Source organism: Haliaeetus leucocephalus, unplaced genomic scaffold (assembly GCF_000737465.1).
Source record: "Haliaeetus leucocephalus isolate CR32 unplaced genomic scaffold, Haliaeetus_leucocephalus-4.0 Scaffold678, whole genome shotgun sequence".
Lineage (NCBI taxonomy): Eukaryota > Metazoa > Chordata > Aves > Accipitriformes > Accipitridae > Haliaeetus > Haliaeetus leucocephalus.
Window position 1 is genome coordinate 3,515,905 of NW_010973114.1, and position 18,664 is coordinate 3,534,568.

At 54.4% G+C, this 18,664-nt stretch overlaps 1 protein-coding gene across 1 annotated transcript in view; it reads right to left on the reverse strand.

Moving 5' to 3' along the window:
* Positions 1-3,255: 3,255 nt before the first annotated feature.
* TRIM9 (tripartite motif containing 9) overlaps positions 3,256-18,664 on the reverse strand; it is a gene marked incomplete at its 5' end in the record, with an annotated part of 68,324 nt that continues 52,915 nt past the window's right edge. The window contains 4 exons of the mRNA XM_010579857.1: positions 3,256-3,318; positions 5,655-5,817; positions 6,589-6,892; positions 16,660-16,798. Of these exons, the coding sequence (XP_010578159.1) occupies positions 3,256-3,318; positions 5,655-5,817; positions 6,589-6,892; positions 16,660-16,798 (669 nt within the window). The remainder of the gene's footprint in view (positions 3,319-5,654; positions 5,818-6,588; positions 6,893-16,659; positions 16,799-18,664) is intronic.

Sequence of the window (18,664 nt, forward strand, 5' to 3'; positions counted from 1 at the left end):
CCCCTGCCCGCTCTCCTTTCGCCTCCTCACTTTTTCTCTGCCCCTTCTCCTCGATCCCTCTGGAAAACAGCCCGGGATCGCTTCGGGTGGGCTCCGTGGCTGCCCGCCGTGTCCTGCCCCCGGTTCCTCCGGAGGGCAAGAATCGCTGCTGGGAGTGCACAACGCAACACCTCTTCCTCTTCCTCCAGCCTCGAGGGTTTTCCCTGCCCAGTTCTGCAAAACTAAACTGCACGAAGCAGAAAAGCAAGAGAACCCTACGGGCCGGCCGGGCCACGCCTGACCCAGGCGCCCCGACTGTCAGGACCGAGCAGCACCAGGTTCCACGCCAAGCGAAAGCCTGCGGTGGCTCACCAAAGATTTAGGAACTGACCCAAACTGCACGTGTGCAACATGGAAAAAAACCCAACAACCCAGGAATGTGACCCATCTTCTGGTTTTTCACAGGGCAAATCGAAGGATTATTGTCCCAGTGGAAAACCTGGGCATGGTTTCCCTGCCAGTAGTTGCCAGACGGAGCAGACAGGGCTTCGGTGCATAGAGCAGGTATTTCACGTTCGGGACCCGTCCTCCAGCGCAGGTGGAAATTGCAGCCACGCAAATGGCGCCGTGCGAAGCGCTCCGAGAGCTGCCAAGAGCTTGGAAGTCGGGAGCCGGGATGCAGCTGGCGAGTGGCTCTGCCCTCGTCTCCAGAGCCCGTCCCCGGGCGGTGGGTGTCCTCTGGCCCTGGGGTTTTTCCCTCCCCCCCTCCAGTGCAGGACTTACAGGCTGGGTTTTACTTGCTGCAGGGAGGATGCAATTTCCCGCATCTCTGGTGTCCTGGGCACATTCCCTCTCTGGAAGGGACGAGCATCGTTCTGAGACATAAATGCACTTAATGCAGTGCATTAGTGTTTTCCTCCTTTAGCCCTGGACTCTAGCCCACGATGAGCTCAGAGGCCTCACATTGAAAACCTCTCCTGAGGCACTCTGAGAAAACATAGAGCAGGCACCGATATCCCAACAGCGAGTCCTTCTCAGGCCCCTGGGAGAACCGTCCTTGCCTTTCCTTCGGAAATGGCCCCAGCACCGCTCATTCCTTAGCGTTTGCCCCTATTTCTGGAAGAAAGACCCCCCCCCCCAAGGGATTTTAATGTTGCCAGCACTGCATCGCAACGGTGCTGGGCTGTTCCACTTCTTGACACCTTGTGATTTCTATCATTTTATCTTTCTTCCCCACCTGGTCCTTGCCACCATCTCTCGTCCTGGATGGGGTCTCCAGGCAGGGGCTGGTGTTGGGGATGCAGCGGCTTGTCCCCCCGGGGAGATGCTGCTCTGTATCCAGCCTAGGTAATTCCTCCCTCCAGCTGGATGCCATCCCTCCTTCCTTACATCCCAGCTCCTTGGCATCCAAGACCATCCCTCAGCCCCCCAAACTCCCCAACGGGGACAGTGAAGGGATGTGAAGTGCATGGCGGTGACCCACACCGGCGGGGACAAGATGGGAACCGAAGCCAGGGGCTGTGGCGGTGCAGAGATGCTCTGGGAAGCTCTGCCCTTCTCTCGTAAAAGTCCTTTATTAGAACAGCAAACATGACACTTCTCTTCAGTACAGCGGCTGTATGCAGCTATCATCGCGGTACAGGGGGACGACGTCTTACAATCACTGGGAGTCTAATAAGCACCATGAACATCCTAAAGAACGGGGGATAACGGCTGAGAGAGGAGCCCCGGGTGAGCCGGCCACGGGGGCTCGTCAGGAATTCACCAAAGAGCTGCTCGGCGTTGTCCCGCAACACGGCTCTCCTGCAGCTGAGAGAAACTCCTCGGTGTAAGTCAACAAGATAGCACCCATCCAATAAATTAGGTAAACTTAATACTAGAGCAACAAGGGAGCGAATGGGACCGTCCTAGAGGAGGGCACGCTGGAAGGGAATGGTCTATTTACACTGGTCTTTCTGCTGGACCGGTACTCCCGTAGCATCCCACCTGACCCCGGATCGATGAGCTGCAGCTCTCCGGCCAGGCTGGGCACGCTGGCACCCACCCGGCAGCGACACCGCTGCCGCCCCCAGCTCCGCCAGCCACGCCGGGAGAAGGCGAGGGACCGAAAAGCGAAGCGTGGGGACATGCGCATGCAGACGCCCTCGGCACGGGAACGGGGGGCTGGCACCGGGCACGGCGCCCACGACCTCCCGCTCCTCTCCTGCCTCTGAATTACCAGAAAGTCAGGGTAGGGAGTGGAGGCTGACGGGAACTGCTGCCGGCAGCAGGTGCTGGCAGGGCAGCGGGCGCGTATTCCTGAGTGCGTGGCAGGGCTGTGGCCAGCTCTCCTTCCTCCCCATCCCCACCCTCATCCCCATCCCCATCCCCATCCCCATCCCCATCTCCATCTCCATCTCCATCCCCCGGCTCCCCATCCCCATCTCCATCTCCATCCCCGGGCTCCCCGTCAGACCCTCACTGCAGAATGAATTCTCCGGTGAACGGAAGGACACTATCAGTTAGTATTTAAGGCTAGGCTTTATACGGCAACTATAAAAAAATAAACGCTAATCTCCAAAGAGCCGGGCGAGGGCTCTCCGGTGTATGGCTGTGGCGCGCGTGCCGGCGCCGGGCTGTGGGGAGCCGGGGGAGAGCACCGGGAGCCCGGAGCACCCGGGGACAGGGCAGCCACCCCTCTGCCCCACCGCTGCACCCCACAGAAACGCCTCAGGGGGACAAGGGACAGGGCTGGGTGTTTTGGTAAGGGCACGGAGACTGACTGGTAATCCAGGACCCACTGCGACACATGACCGAGGGCACTCTGCAAGAAAGGCCACGGGGGAAAGAAATATCCTGCAAAGTAATGGGGCTGGCGTGGGCGACAGCTTTCCCGTGGCGGGGATCCCTCCTCGGTCCCTCCGGCCACCCCCCCGGCGCAGCGTGGGAGGGGAAAGCACTCTGCCAAACGAGACAAAACTGCCCCCCTCCCCGAAACCCCAACTCAAATCAATAAAACCAAACCTAAAAGCGGACACAGAGGAACATCTCAGGCTACCTAGGTACTTCATCAGCCAAAAAGAGCTAAACAGCGAAGCGCGCACACACACAGGACAGTGCGGGAGGGTGGAGACCAGGGACGGCCAAAAGCCAGGTTCTTCCTTCCCGCTTTGCCTCCCCGTCTCCGGCCGGCAGCCGAGCAGGGACCCGGCGGCTCGGCAGCCGGCCTCGTCCCGCAGGAGGGAACGGGCTGGCTCCTCTCGTCTCGAGAAGAGGCAGCCGGCTCCGGGAGCATCCTCATGGCATGGCTGAGCGCGAAGCGTAGAATTCGGGGACCGGCAGACCGGTGTGCAGCGTCACCTGCAATGAAGAGATACGGGGCTCACCTGCATCCCTCCGTGCCCGGCGGGATAGCCCACGGCACGGCAGCTGGCGCGTTGTCCCCGGGGAAGGGCAGGAGCAGCACCCGGGGAGAGGCAGGATGCGGCCAGAGACGTTGCCCATCGCTCCTCCTGCCCCACTGCACCGGGGGCCTGGGGTGGGTGGGAAAGGCCATCACCAGGACCATGGTGGTGGCTCCATCTTGCTGCTTCACGACTTGTTTGCACTGCCAGGATCCCCTACACAGCTCCAGCGTGAAGCACCAGGGGTACCAAGCCCCAAACATTCCCAGCCGGCTGCAGACAAATCCAACAGCCAGCTGTCAGAGAGGGGGGACACGGCAGCAGCTGGGTTTTTCTGCAGATGGGATGGACAAAAAGGGTATGGAGGGGCCTGAAGGACACTGAAGCTGCTTGGTACAGAAGGAGACCCCTGAGAAGCCCCCGAACCGAGCACAGGCTTTACAGTGGAGGGGTCGTGGCCGACTGCTGGTGGGAGGAAGGACCTCTGCAGTGGAGAAGCTGAGCAGCAGTGGGATGCTGGGGCAAGGCCATCCTACGGCTTAGGGGGATGCTCAAGTGCAACCTATAACGGTCCCTTCCAACCCAAACCATTCTATGATTCTATGAAAATGGGAGCTAGGTCTCGGCCCGGCATCATCCGGGGATGGGGAGAGACACAGCAGAGACTGCAACATAGGGACAAAGGGAAAGCGAAAGAAATACCAGGGACCCGATGCTCACTGTGTCCAGGAAAACCCTGGTCCATAAGGGATACGGGCAGGCTCCGCCTGTACAGACGGAGCGGGCAAGGGGCCAGGTCCTGCAAATACCCACAGAGGCACCGAGGAGCTGCGCAGGGACAATTCGGTTCCCTCCACAAATGCTTTAATTTGGGAGGAAAGCACAATTCCTTCTTTTATTGGAACAGCACCATTTTCTCCTTCAGATACAGATTTAGAAAAAACTTTGTCTAAAATACAATTATTTCCCTCCTAATTAGAGTAATTTTTAATTACTCATACACGTTTGAAGAAGGATAATGAATGGCTTGGGTTTATTAGCAGCCTTTTATCAGCATCCCATGGGACTTCTCTGTTGTCAGGGGATTTAAGCTCTGCCTTGCCCAGAGAACTGTCAGAAAGCAGAGGGGCTCTAGAAACGCACTCGTCTTTCAGGGCTGTGTAGAAGATTGTGGTAGGAATTAAACCCATCAGAAAGCAGGTCGGTTTTTACCACACCAAATTAATACAGCAACCTCTGAAAACAGGGCAGACAAGATGCGCTGCTTTAATGTTTCCTAATTAAACACCGGGACACTCTGGCAGGGATGCTCCTGGGGTTTGCGATGGTACCGACCAACCTCTGCTCCTGGTCTGCTAGGAGTCTTTCCAGTCTTTCCAGCTCCAGTGTTGCTGGAAAACTGTCACTGCCTTGGTACTGGAGCACAGCACACCCTGGATCCCAATGGACAACACAGCAGAGCATGCCCTAATGCACGGATCCCTAATTCCCAGAGGCCACGCAGTGCCTCTGCCTTTGCACAGAGGTGATGCCTTTGAGATCCACTGCAGAAGACATTGCCAAAATACTTGACACCCCGAGGTCATCTGTTATGTGCAACGTGTCCTAGGATGTGCCCGGGCACTTGTGCAGTGCTGGAGGTGCAAGCGGTGGTAGAGTGGATGTGCCAAAGCCAGGCTTGGTGAACACGGGAGACTTGTCGGGGGAGAGGATAGCAGGGATGAGATCAGTGAGAAGAAAAATGAAAAGATGAAAATACCGGCTAGGCCCAGGGAGCCACCGCTTGGTGATGTTCAGGAGAACTGAGAGCTTGGGAGAGAGGGAGAGAAGAAGGGTTTGAAGCTCCCCAGGGGAAAACAGGCTTTAAAAGGTGCCCTTCTCCCTGGTAATGCTCCTGTCTGGGTCCCGGGAGAGCTCTAAGAGCTGGTGAGGCTCTTGTGGGGTAGTATGACGAAACGGAGTTGTCAAACCCCATCGACCAGGGAGGGCTGGAGAACGCTGGTGCTTCAGCAGCCTTGATGGAGAAACCTGGAGCGGGGAGACGGATGCAGCAGCTGCATCTGCAGGAAGGCCCATCCTGATTTTAGAGACTCGCGGGTGGTTTAGGGTGTAAGTTTAGCTCTTTCCAAGCCACCCCCGTTGCAGGAGAGCCCTCCCCACTCCACAAAGTCCCCATGCTGCTGAGCATCGACACACACTGCAGTGACAGCGGCATTAGAGGGAGCCTGCCAGCAAGCTCAGCCGCAGGGTATGCCGCTGCGGTGCTCCAGAGAGCACGGTCAAAGCATGTACCTGCACGTTCCTGTTGAGGCTGACGGCGGGGAAGAAGAGGCCCTCCAGGTTCTCGAAGGCGACAGGCCCTTGCTGGTCCTCGTTGATGGAGAATGTCAAGGTCCTCCTGGTCAAATCCAGCAGCACTCCCACCGTGGCGCCTTTCGTTATCCCACCCTCGGTTCTGCGGGGGCGAGAAGAAGATCAGAGCATCTCTGTGGCTTAATGTCCCTTGTGCTCCCGGCTCAGGGTTCAGGGCATGGACCTCAAGGGCTGACGATGCCGAACTTCGCAGCTCACCCAGGAGCCAGGCCATGACCTGCACCCATCCCAGCCACGCTCACAAGCCCCTGGGCACCTTCTTCTCAAGCCTCCCACAGAGGTGCCCTCCGCTTGCCGTGACGTCCCCGAGGCCAAAACTCCCTACATGAGCAGCTGCAGCAACACAGCCACGGGGGAAAGCAAGTGGACCTGGGGAGCAAAGCTGCAGACCCATCAGGGAACCTGCTGACCCATCAGGGCACGGTCTTTGAGGCTGCAGGAAGGTGACACCAGGCTCTCCCCCTGCAAGCTTCGAAGCCCCCAGCCCCACTGTCCCATGGGGAAAGCGAGCAATAGCCGTGGCACGGGGATAAAGGCAAACACCGTTTTCTTGTTGCACGAGTTGCAAAGCTTTGGGTGTTAACGGGAAGGGAGCGGTGCCGCGTGTGCTCGGGGGAAGAGTCGGCACGGAAAGAGTCGCAGTAGGCAGGGGAGGAATATCGGAGCAGTATTGGAACCAGGGAGGCAGGTCCTTCACTTGGGATGAGGGCACATCCTCTAATAGAGGCGATTAGGAGCGACATCACCCTTCCCGTGGGCGCCTGTGGGTGCCGCTGGAAAAGCCACGGGCTCTTACTTGGACTGTGACCGGGCTGTGGTCTCTGGGAGGAAGACCCTGTTCCAGACCACATACCTGTTGGTGTGCGAATTGTTGTGCATGAACCAGCTCCGGTTATTGTCCACGTACATGGCCCAGGCCTTGTCGTCCTTGCCCAGCATGGCATCCTTCAGGACATCAATGCGTGCCACACCAAAGGCCGGGTCGGGGTGGTTATCGTAACGATCGATTGACAGCTCCCAGTAATGGAGCCCTTTGGAAAAGCCCGTTTTCCCCAGCACAACCCTGTCATCATAGCTGTTGCAGGTGACAGTCAGGTTGTCATTAGAAAAGATGATGTCAGCATGGGCAGAGGCAGGATCGAAAGAAAACCAAGCAACTGGAACACACAAACAACATCAGGTTAGTCCGGCGGGAGCGCAGCCGTCGGGCGACCGAGCCACGTGGAGCGGGCGCGAAAACAGCGCATGCTGCATGCAGGGCCGACACGTCGCACGAAGGCGCGGCGGGGGCTCGGGCTGCTGCCCACCGAGGCGGCGGCAAGAAGCGGGCAGGCAGCGGCACAGCGGTGGGGGGGGGTCTGCTGGCTCACGGAGGGCACCTTCCCTCGCGGAGGGATGCTTTGAGCTCGTGCGGCTGCAGCCTGCCGGCGTGGCTGAGGTTTTTATGGCCGGGATTCGGATGAGTTTTGCTCTCGCTGCTCCCCGGTGTCTGTCTTTCTCCGTTCCCCTCCCACCGTCTGTCTGTCTCAGCTCACGAGCCCGCAGGATCCTCGCGATCTCCTAAAGTTTGGCCCTAGCAGAAGGAGATGTGCGATCCCGGCCAGGTCTCCAGGCTCTGGCTAACGTAACTGACTCTTACGACGAAGGGTTATTCATGCAAGCAACAGTTTGCAGGGTCTGGCCCAGCGTGGGAAGGGGACTGAGGGTGAGCGGATAAACCGTGTGTGTATTTGAGGGCTGGCAGTCCTGGGAACCAAAAGCACATACAAAGGTCTACACTGACAGAGATGCTACGTCACACTGAGAAACCTCCCTGCGGAGCAACCGGCCACACGTAAGACAAAAGCTAGCTCATGGGAAGGCTGGAAAATGCCCCAAAACCTCCACGACTTGGTACGGCAGCTGGTTTAAATGCACGGGACTTGGTTACTGCAAATCTGACAGATACAGTGTCACGTCCTCGACAAGACAGAGGCACGGGGTTTCACAAGCCACCAGCCCGGTTCCCCAGGTGGTTTTCTCCAGCGGTCACTGAAACATTGAACTGATACATCCACAAAACACTCTCACGCCTGCAGGAGTAAATACGGCTTGAAAAATAAAACACTCTGGTGAGATTTATTCATCGATTTATTGGATCGTTTCACAAGACAGCTCACATGCACGCGGGTGCCCCACTTTTGCAACTTGACGGAGGCAATTCCGTACCTGCCACCATTTTTTTAATGTCAACTGTGGTCATTCCCAAGGAAAGGCATGCAGGAGAGAAAACAGCACGTAAAGTTGGGTAAAGAAAGGAACGAGAAACAATCCCTGCTTGCCTGCTTCTCCAGCGAGCGCACGGACATTTCAGCGTTTTGCGTAAAGGTGGGGAGAGACGGAGCAAGGATGGGCGCAGGCCGGCCGGCACGGTGTGCGAGCTCCCCGAGGAGGGAATCCCGCAGGGCTGGGCACGGGGCTCCTTCTCCCGGGGGAATGAACGGGCCCGACCTTGCAGGCAGGCTGAAGGGGACAGGCAAGCAGCTACCACCAGCACTCGCTCCAATTAGCTGCAGAGGGGCTAATCACCTCCTCGGCATTTGGCCCTCGTTCGAGTGCCCTTAATGAGCTGGAATATGTATTGCCTTTGAGCAGGAGGATCAGTTCTTAATTACAGGGCCGCTTCCAGAGCACTGACTTCAGGCTTCTCTTTAAAATCATATGGAGGAAAAACTTAAAATGCTTTTATATCATATGGCAATCACTGTTCCTCCTCCAAATTTGCCTACTGCCATGATGTCCGACAGTGCCCTGCAAGCAGGGTATGTACAAGAAATGCTGCTTGGTCGCCAAAGAGAAGTTAAAGATTAAAAAAAAAAAAAAAAAGGATTAGCAACATGGAGTAGGTGCCAGTTAATTGTAATAAATATACTTGCCTAATTGAGAGTAAGGCGTTCCTTGTGTTTCAAAATTGCATCCTATAAAGAGATACTACATTTCACACATCACAGCTAAGAAACAACAACCGCCTGAAAAACACTCATGAGCATTTAACCATTAACTAAGCATCCAGCCAGCCACGGGAGGCCTGATTCATTAAAAGCCAGAGAGCATGGAGAGGGGTCGCCAATACGATCCGTGAGTTTGAGTGTGGACCGTTGGCCGTTTTGAGGAGTCTCACCTCTGGGAAGTGTGGAGTATCTGCTCTTTCACTGCCAGATCCCATCCCAGCCTTCGAGAGCATCAAGTCTGATTGCTAACTGCTCGGGATGCCAAATCATCGGACTTCCCTCCAGAAAAGAGGCAGGAAATTTTAGCCTTGGCGGAATATCTTGGCCCCTTGGTAAGTATTCTCTAGATTGACTCTCAGTTGAGTCACTTAAAAAAACCCACTCCTTAGAGGACAGGGACTGGCAAAAGAGCAGCCACTGGTGTGTCCAGTGAATAGGGACTACCGAGCCCTCCCCGGCCGTGTGTGCGATCTGGGCAGGAGTGGAGCAGGAGGGGGGGTCCCTGGGGGAAGATGCCTGGCCTCAGACCCCCGCTAGCACCCAAAGGGCACCGGGCTGTAGCTTTGACCGCAGCTGCCCGGGCAGGATGCTTCGGGGTGCCCTTCATCCTTCTGTGACCGGGCTGTGCCTGACCGCTGGCTGCAAACATCTCCCGGGAGCCGGGGACTGATCCAGGAGCTTGTCCTCGCCAGGAGGAGAGGGCAACATGAAGCCCCGTGTTGGCACCGCATGGGAAGGCATTCATGAAGGGTGCTGCATTTTAAGGAAACCCCTGTCTAGCTCTGTGACTGGTTTTCACCTCTGCTTTGGCAAGGAAGCAGGCTTTTCACCTCGCTGACGTGCGTGTTGGTGGGAAAGCATCTGGCCGCAGTTGCGCTCCGTGCCATGCTGCTGGTGAGTGCCAAGCAGCACCTCCCGAGGCTGTTTTAATGAATCGCGCCCCGTGCCCCTACTCAAAAAGTGGTTTTCAAGGTCTCTGCGCATCGCTGCGATACAAGTTCACCTGCGTGTGAAACAGCACGGACACACGGGCATGTTCAGGACCCCGTTTTGCCTCACCCCACCACCCCAGACCCTGGCTGCAGAGTTCCGTACTGCGCACACAAGTATTGCTCATGGCCATCGCGGTGGATCTAGGTACACTGGACACAAAGTAAGAAACGTCCGTAACAAAACAGAGTTCAAGCCATTAGCGCACAGCAGTACGATGAGAAAAAAAACATAAAAAGCACAAAGAAAAGAAAGTTGCAGGGCCCCCGGTTATTCTGGCAAGGGTCATGCTGCAGCATTCCTCATTCCGGGTTATGGGATGGAAATCAAACAATCGGGGGCCCCCATTCTTCCTGGGCTTACACCAGAGGAAGCTGTGAATTACTCCATTGGAGCCCATGGAGTGGTGTAAATCCAGAGTGGCGGAAGAATCAGGGCCCAGGATCTTTAGCAACGGAAGATGTGCAAAGACTGGTTAGAAAACAGCTCTGGGAGATGCACTGCGCCTGCGGCTCCTTTGCTGGCTGCCCGATACCGTCACTCATTCTGCCTGTACTGCCTATGTCCCAGCGTAGCCCGCGAGGACCGGGTGCAAGGAGGCAAGCAAAGCGCTTGTGAGTGCTGCCAGACGAGCAAGGTATCACGGGAGTGGTTTCCTCTGCTCTGCAGAAAACAAGACTTTGATACGATCACGTCTGGTTTTGCAAAAGCCGAGCCCGTTGCTCAAAGCTGAGCGGACGAGAGCCCACATCTTCAGGGTCTTAAGAAGCCAGACTGCAAGGGGTCTGTGAGCTGGCCTTAGCTAGACCTTGCTTGCATCTAGACTTGCATTTTTCTTAAGAGGGTTCTATATTTAATTCAGTGAACTGATTTCACAGAACAAATCTCACAGCAGAGGCTGCATTTTCTGGTTGTATAGGGAAAGGAAACCATCGAGATGTCCCCACGGGTTTCTCCCAGGGAGGGTCTGTTCTTCTGACTGTCCCTAGACACAAGATCAATGCAAACTAGAGATGAGGGATCTGCTCTGCCGGCTGGCTGTGCGAAATGGTTCAGCCACGCCGGACCTGCCAAGAACAGCACCCACGTAAGGAGTTACTGTGCTGCTTCGTCACCCCACGCCTGAAACTGCCCATGCTGGTACGTACAGATGAAAACACCACGAGAACTATGCCACTGAAACTCCCTCCGCGGCAGGAGCAGGCCACTGACAAACAGAAGGAGTTCCCCCTGCCATCTGCATGTCATGGGAAAAACAAACACAACGGAACAAAACAAACAAATACTTTGGAGATGCCCAGAAGCACAGACCAAGAGGAAATGCCAGAGGCAGTCAGCTCACCGGCTGAATTCAGGGACTGTAAAGAAGAATGCAAGCTCAGCTGGTGGGCCGAAGATCTTAGCTCAAAGTAGGATCTCCCCGGGAAGCTGGGTTGTAGATTAAGGGTGGAGGAGAAAGGACTCATTCTACGAAGCTGCGATCTTTCCAAAGGCACTGGAAAAGGGAGGGTCTGTTCTTCTGACTGCGTGTCTAAACGTAAGATCAATGCAAACTAGAGATCAGAAATCGGGTCTGCTGGACGGTGTCACTCCATCGCCCGAGACCAGACCTCGGACCAGAGCACAGATGCTTCGGCACGCATGGACCCTGCTTTGCTGCAGCGAGTGTGCGTACAGTGCGTGGAGCAGAGATGTCTGGTGCTGTGCCACCCAGCGAGACCCTTCAGGAAAGCCTTGCCTCTGACAGCATCGGCAATAAACATATTTTCATCTTCCAGAATGTTCCCATGTCATCATGACAAATTCAATACGCTTTTCTTTAAAGTGAGTCCTGCACCTCTTCACAGTAATGCACCTAAAAAAATTCACAAGTTACCATGCACACTTCCCATTGTTCTTTAATAAATCTCATACCTTTTTGTGCACAATAATTAGTGGCGTAATAACTAGTTGGTTGGTAACACTGAAAGGCATTTTGCAGGGCTGTACTAAGCTATATTACCCTAAGTACCACCAAGCACCCACCTTACTCAAAGGTTGTTCGGGATGTTGTGTTCTTGGTATCCCTTTGTACCTGTCAAAACACATCTGAGCCTTACAGTAAGAATTTAACTCATGTGATTCACAGCAAAATGTCAGAGTAGAGGGAACCTCTCAGGTCATTGGTTTCCGTTCCCCGCTACCACAAATGGTCATCTTCTGCAATTTCTTCCCTAGCCTTGTCAAGGGATATGTTAACATGAAAATGTAGGATCCACCATCCTCCACACATTCAAATCAGATAAACTCCTGGACACTGTATCCCCAGCCTTCCTGTCTCAGCTGTAAATATGGATTGAGCTGGAAATCACATTAAAACAGATAAAAGGAAGCATTTCTTTGCACAGTGGATTGTAACTTCTGCAACTTGCTGCTGTGCGAGGCTGTGGAAGCAAAGAGTGTCAGTGGGTTCAGGCACGGGTTAGATAAATTATTGCACAACAGGTCAATAAATGGAGCTCAAGGTTAGGGAGGGACGTGCCCTCTAACATCTACCAAGAGTGAGAGGAACTACTACCCGGGCCGATGGCTCTCCCTAACTAGCATCTTATGTTCCTATAGCTCCTTGCAGCGTATCTCCCCTTGTGTTGTTCACCCCTTTCCAAAAGCTGCCGGTTAAAAAGCCCTGGTTGTTGCTGCAGGTCACTCCACGGCTGGTAAGGAACTTAAAGCTGGGGCCCAGATGAGGAACTGGGCTTGAAAGAAGATAAAAGCTTCTGGTGCTTGACTAGGCTGGGGAAGGGCTCTCAGGCTGTGGTGCCCAAGCCCCTTTGCCACATCCCCAGGGTGGCAGAGGCGGCCGGGAGCGGCTGCTGGTGGTGCTGGCAGAGTCGGCCAAGTTTGGGAACCCGTGGGAGGGGATGGCAGGACACAGAGTGTGAGAAGCCAGGTGTTCCTCCCTGATCCTCTGCTCCTAGGCTCGTGTCTCACCAAAGATACAAGAAGCCAAAAGCAGGCTTGCCTTGAAAGTCCGCAGCCATGCCTAACACTGGAGACTCAGAGCAGCTGAGAGAAGGGGGAGCGGAGACACGGCTCTTCCCCCATGCTGGCTCTCAGTGCATGGCTGCAGGCAGCACATGCCCAGGAGAGCGTGGCTGAAGGCATGAACCAGCCCAATGGAAGTGCCAAGGTGTGGGCAAAGAGACCTGGGGAAGGGTGAGAACGGAGCAGCAGGTTTTGGCAGGAGGGAGGTCGAACCTCTGCACCAGCCAGGAGCGCAGATCTGGGCCTGGGGAGCAGGCAGGGACAGTCCCCTCCAGCACTGCCGAGCATCTCTTCTCCATCTCCACCTGGGGCCAGTTGGTCCTTCATCCCACCATCCAGCTTGCTGGACAGCCCACGGAAAGAAACAACACTGGAGGGACTCAGAAGCCATTTCAGAAATCCTTGTAGAGAAAAGCAGCCCACCTGCAGACTCTAATCCCACTGCAACGAGGAGGTCTCCTCCTCTGTTCCTTGCCACCAAGCATTAGGTGCCTGTTCCTGGGAGCAGCCATTTGCATCCCACCATGACCAGTAGACCAGAGCCAGGGGCTTCTGCAAAGCCTCTCAGAAGCTGCTCTTGCCACAGCCATGAATGCACCAAGGAACCACCCACCCTGGGTAGGGTGAAAATGGGAATGTGCCCGGAGGAAAACAGACTGGGTCCCAAAGAAGTCAGCAGGAGACTGGCCAGAGGCTGGAAAATCTGCTGGATGAGGAAAGACCGAGAGAACTGGGGCTGCCCAGCCCAGGGGGGAGGAGACCGGGGGGAGACCCGAGGTCTGCCAGGGGTGAGGACAGCCGAGCAGTCCTGCCACCGGCCCAGCTTTTTAAGCTGCCTGTGCCTTGGGACAGGGTCACCTTGCAAACTTTCTTCCAGACTGATTTCCAAGCCTACAGCTGAACTTCATTCAGGTGCTGAAGAAACAGAGAGGTTAAGGCAGGCTCCACATCGCAGTGCCCTGGAGCCTGCAGTGACGGTCCTGGGAGGCACTGGCTAAGACATGACAGGGCAAGAGGCTGTGAAACAGCCTGACATCAGCCAGGGAGAGGACACAGTTCAAGGTAAGGACCAAGGCAGCCCTTGCTGCCATTTGGCTGTCCTGGTGATGAGGATCTTCATCTCTGGGAAGCCCCAGAGGGCCCAGCATGTGGAAAGGGCTTCAGACCTTCTCCCAGCCCGGAGCCACCTTGCCCTGCTAGTGGCACCAAGCACCAGCTTTGAAAGGTGAACTGCAATCTCCTCAGCTGGAAAACGTAGTTTCCTTTGGGATGAGCAGGAGAAGACGTGCCACACCATAAGCTGGGAAGGTGCTTTGCAGCTTGCTGTGGGCTCGCACGTGTGCTGACTTCTCATGGGTGCTGGCTGTCATTCCTGTCGGTGCTGGCTGGCTCACCTTGGCTGTTCGGCTGGGCAGGACCACAGAGGCATGCCTGCAGAGGCCCAGACACAATTTTACCCTCTTCTCATCCTTGTTCTCTTCAGATGCTGAGACCCTGCAAGACATTTCACTCCCCACTAGCCCACAGAAGGCAGAAGAAAGACTCCAGTTAACTTCCACAGGCTGTGGATAAGGATCTTGTGTGCCAGGACTACCAGCCTCTAAGCAGAACTTCTCATAACCACTTACAGCAGGACAGCCTTGTTCAGAGAGATGTTCTTTTCATATCAAGCCCATCTCTTCTTTTGTCCCTTCTTCCCGCATGAACACTTTGGAGCAAGCTGCAGAGCATGGCTGAAAGGAAAAGCTAAGCCTACTTCAGACCAAATAGTACTTGCAAGGCCTGTAAAAGCCAGAAATAAAAGCCTAACTGGAGAGCCGTGATGTGCAAGGCTGCTCTATTCAACATATCACTCGGATATCTGAAAGCTGCAGAGAGATGTAATTTATTTCACTTTGAGTCCAAAAAGCTCAGACAGCCTCTAAGAGCAGAAAATGCTCCAGGCCCATTTGACTTTTTCTCCTTCTTTCTTTCGTGCTGGAATAACAAATGCAAAAGCCCATTCAGTGAAAAGGCTGAATGCAGCAAACTTTCAGCCGATGCTCAGAAGACTGAAATGTCTGTTTGCTGGCGCAGACCAAGGCACCAGCCCTAAGCACAGCCTGGCCTGCTGGGACCATGAGCAGCTATTTTCTCCCAGGCTCCTTCATATTTTGGAGCTGCACAATAGGTGAGCTTGGATCAACAGTGAAAACACCTGTGAGAAGAAAGCAGAGCTGGAAAGATCATAGGGACCCCCCTGCAAACTCCTGGCTTGGACAACTTAAAGCCCAGCTGGTTTTGGTTAGGAAACTGGCTCAAATGGGTCTTACAAGACACAAATGTGATGAGAAGCCAAAGCTCTGCTGTCTCCTGCAAAGGCTGGTGAAGCCAGATAGTGAAGTGGGTGAGAACTGTTGACCTTCAGGCTTTGGGAATGGTCCTGGCCACCCCTCTGTGGGGCTGGATCTGGGTTGTCCCATCCCTGATCTCCAGAGGAACGCTGCAGCTTCCTTGATGATGGTGTCCAGCTTCGCAAACAAGCACGTAGCTCTCAGACAGATGTGCCAAGGCCTTTGTGGCCTGTGATTTGAATTTTTTGCCTCTTGTATGAGAAAGATTTATCACAGGTTTGCTCCCCACTCCACCTGTCACACGTGAGTCCTATTCCTTGCCAGCCTGTCCTGCCCACACATTCAAACCTGGCACGTGTCCTTTCCGAACTGGAACAGTTATCTCCTGCAGATGAGTGCAGGCAAGCAAGTGAAAACGCTCTGCATAACCTTGCTCTGCTTCTATCTGTAAATCAGTTTTCAGCAGAAAACCCTTTTTCCTCCTTGCTCAAAGCCACCAGAGATGCTCTGTGGCAAGAAGGCTCCCACCTTCCTTCTGCCCCACCAGCAGCCCCACGAGCTGCTTTTGCTCCCTCCTGACCCCAGACTGTGTCTGACGCAGCTGGATAATGGGAACCCGTGCAGGAACACACTGCTGCTCTTAAGCCAGCTGCCAGCCAGGTCTGGTGATGCTGCCGCAAACCAAAATCTTCCCGTGGCTTGGGAAAGAGAGATTTTAGTCTGGGATTAAGGAAAAGGGATTCCACTGAGCGTGGAAAACTCCCAAGGAGGGGTTTCTCGCCTGGCAGCAAGGCTACAGGGCGGCAGACGTGCTGGTGGGGGCTGATTCCTTCCTTCACGGCTCCATTGCCTGCTGCTTCTGACTCCCACCTTGTTTCTCGGAGCTAGCCTTACGACTCTCCACCTGCGTGTCAGAAGCGAACCAATTTTCCATGACGGATTAAGTGCCTGGTGTGATAAATGTACTTAAAGTTGGGCGGGGAGACTCTTCTGCAACCTGCAAGGGAGTATTTAATAGTCTAACTGAGCGCCTGCCAGTGTGGGAGTGATGCAGATGATGCTGGTGTGGTTGGCTGTACACCCCGTGGGTCTGTAAGGACACTCGTGCAGCTCCACGGTCCCTCTGCTCTCTGTCATAGACTGCCAGGGGCTGAAGGAGACGTCGTGTGGTCATGGCATTGTGCAGCGATGCACAGCCCTTAGTGTCTCAGGAGCAATGTTGACAGTGTTGTTTTGTTTTAAATGGAATTAATGAAAACATCTGAGCTTCCCTTTGTGCAATACAAACCCTGCTGCAACCAAATTTTAAATACCTTTCTGCAGGATGCCTCTCACTGTACCTCCCCAAAGAACATCTTCTGCAAAGGAAAGGGGTGAGAGGGAAATTCTGGCACTGTTCAAAGCTCCTGACATAACCTTTCCCCTCCCGTCAGCACTGGCTTTCCTGCAGTGATTGCTGAGGTACTGGAGGACCAGCGGAGCGGTTCCCTGTATTGCAATGCTAAGCTTGGGTGTGCTGGACGGGCCCCACGCGTGCGTGTGAGCAGTGTCTGAGCGTGTTGGGCTGGAGCTGTTGCAACGCCTTACCCTCAGATGTCTGGAGGACCAAGGTCTTGCTGTAGGGGCTGACTCCTGTTTTGTTGAAGGCTTTGACACGTGCGCTGTACGTGCTGTTGAAGTGAAGCCCGTCCACCGTGCACATGGTCTCCTTGCCCACGTACACCTCCTGCAAAGCAAGCACAATTAGTGCCCAGACCACCGAGTCCCAGGGGTGGGAGAACAGCTCCCTGGGGTTGTGATGCACAGGGTTCAGCCCTGCTCTGCTACCTGGCGCAGACTTAGGAGCACTGGATATGGCTAAAGCAGGAAAAAAAAAGTCTATGATTTGTTCCTTGACAATACTTTGGGCTGCATAAAAACAAGCGTGACCAGCAGGTCGAGGGAGGGGATTCTGCCCCTCTACTCTGCTCTGGTGTGACCCCCCCTGCAGTACTGCATCCAGACTCTGGAGTCCTCAGCACAGGAAAGACATGGACCTGTTGGAGCAGGTCCAGAGGAGGGCCACGAAAATGATCAGAGAGATGGAACACCTCTGCTATGAGGACAGGCTGAGTTGGGGTTGTTCAGCCTGGAGAAGAGAAGGCTCTGGGAAGATCTTATAGCAGCCTTCCAGTACCTAAAGGGGTTTATAAGAAAGATGGGGACAAACTTTTTAGCAGGGCCTGTTGTGATAGGACAAGGGGTAACGTTTTTAAACTGAAAGAGGGTAGATTTAGACTCAATAAAAGGAAGAAATTTGTTAGGCTGAGGGTGGAGAAACCCTGGCACAGGTTGCCCAGAGAGGTGGTTGATGCCCCATCCCTGGAAACATTCAGGGTCAGGTTGGACGGGGCTCTGAGCAACCTGGTCTAGTTGAAGATGTCCCTGCTCGTTGCAGGGGGGTTGGGCGAGATGACCGTCCTGGTTTCAGCTGGGACAGAGTTAATTGTCTTCCTAGTGGCTGGTACAGTGCTGTTTTTGAGTTTGGTATGAGAAGAATGTTGATAACACACTGATGTTTTCAGTTGTTGCTAAGTAATGTTTAGTCCAAAGTCAAGAATTTTTCAGCTTCTCATGCCCAGCCAGCGAGAAGGCTGGAGGGGCACAAGAAGTTGGGAGGGGACACAGCCAGGGCAGCTGACCCCAACTGGCCAAAGGGGTATTGCATACCATGTGATGTCATGTCCAGTATGTAAACTGGGCAGAGTGGGGGTGGGGGGATCGCTGCTTGGGGACTAACTGGGCATCGATCAGTAGGTGGTGAGCAATTGCACTGTGCATCACTTGCATATTCCAATCCTTTTATTATTACTATTGTCATTTTATTAGTGTTACCATTATCACTATTAGTTTCTTATTTTCTGTTCTATTAAATTGTTCTTATCTCAACCCAAGAGTTTTACTTTTTTTTTCCATTTCCCTCCCCATCCCACTGGGTGGGGGGAGTGAGTGAGCGGCTGCATGGTGCTTAGTTGCTGGCTGGGGTTAAACCACGACAATGACCTTTAAAGGTCCCTTCCCACCCAAATCATTGTATGATTCTATGAATACAGCGCCATAAAACCAGTTTCTGTAGGGGAAGGGGATGCTATTTGTATTGGACCAAGTCACAAGGCATCAATCCCAGCCAAACTCCCACTCAATCCCAGAAGAGCTCTGCCAGAGAATGTATACAGGCTGAGCCCAGGACACAGAAACATCCTTGCAGAAAACAATTTTGCATGCTCTTGGGTGGCAGGATCAAAGCATTCCTTGGAAGAAAACAAGGTGATCACACCAAATGGGTGCTGACTCACTGGTGTGCCACGCTTCTGCTGCTGTAGCTCCATTCAGAGGAATGGAGCTGTGCAAGCACAGACAGCGGTGAACAGGCCTATGGGCTACCAAAACACACGGCTCATAAAACCCTGTGTTGACTTGTAATTAGCAGATCCCGTGACAAAGCCCCGTTTGCTGCCCTTTGCGGTGCAGATGGAGGCTCTGCGCAGGCAGTTTGCCGGCGTGGGAAAGCTTCGCTGCCCGAGCTGCTGAGGCCACGGGGTGCTGCTGCTTC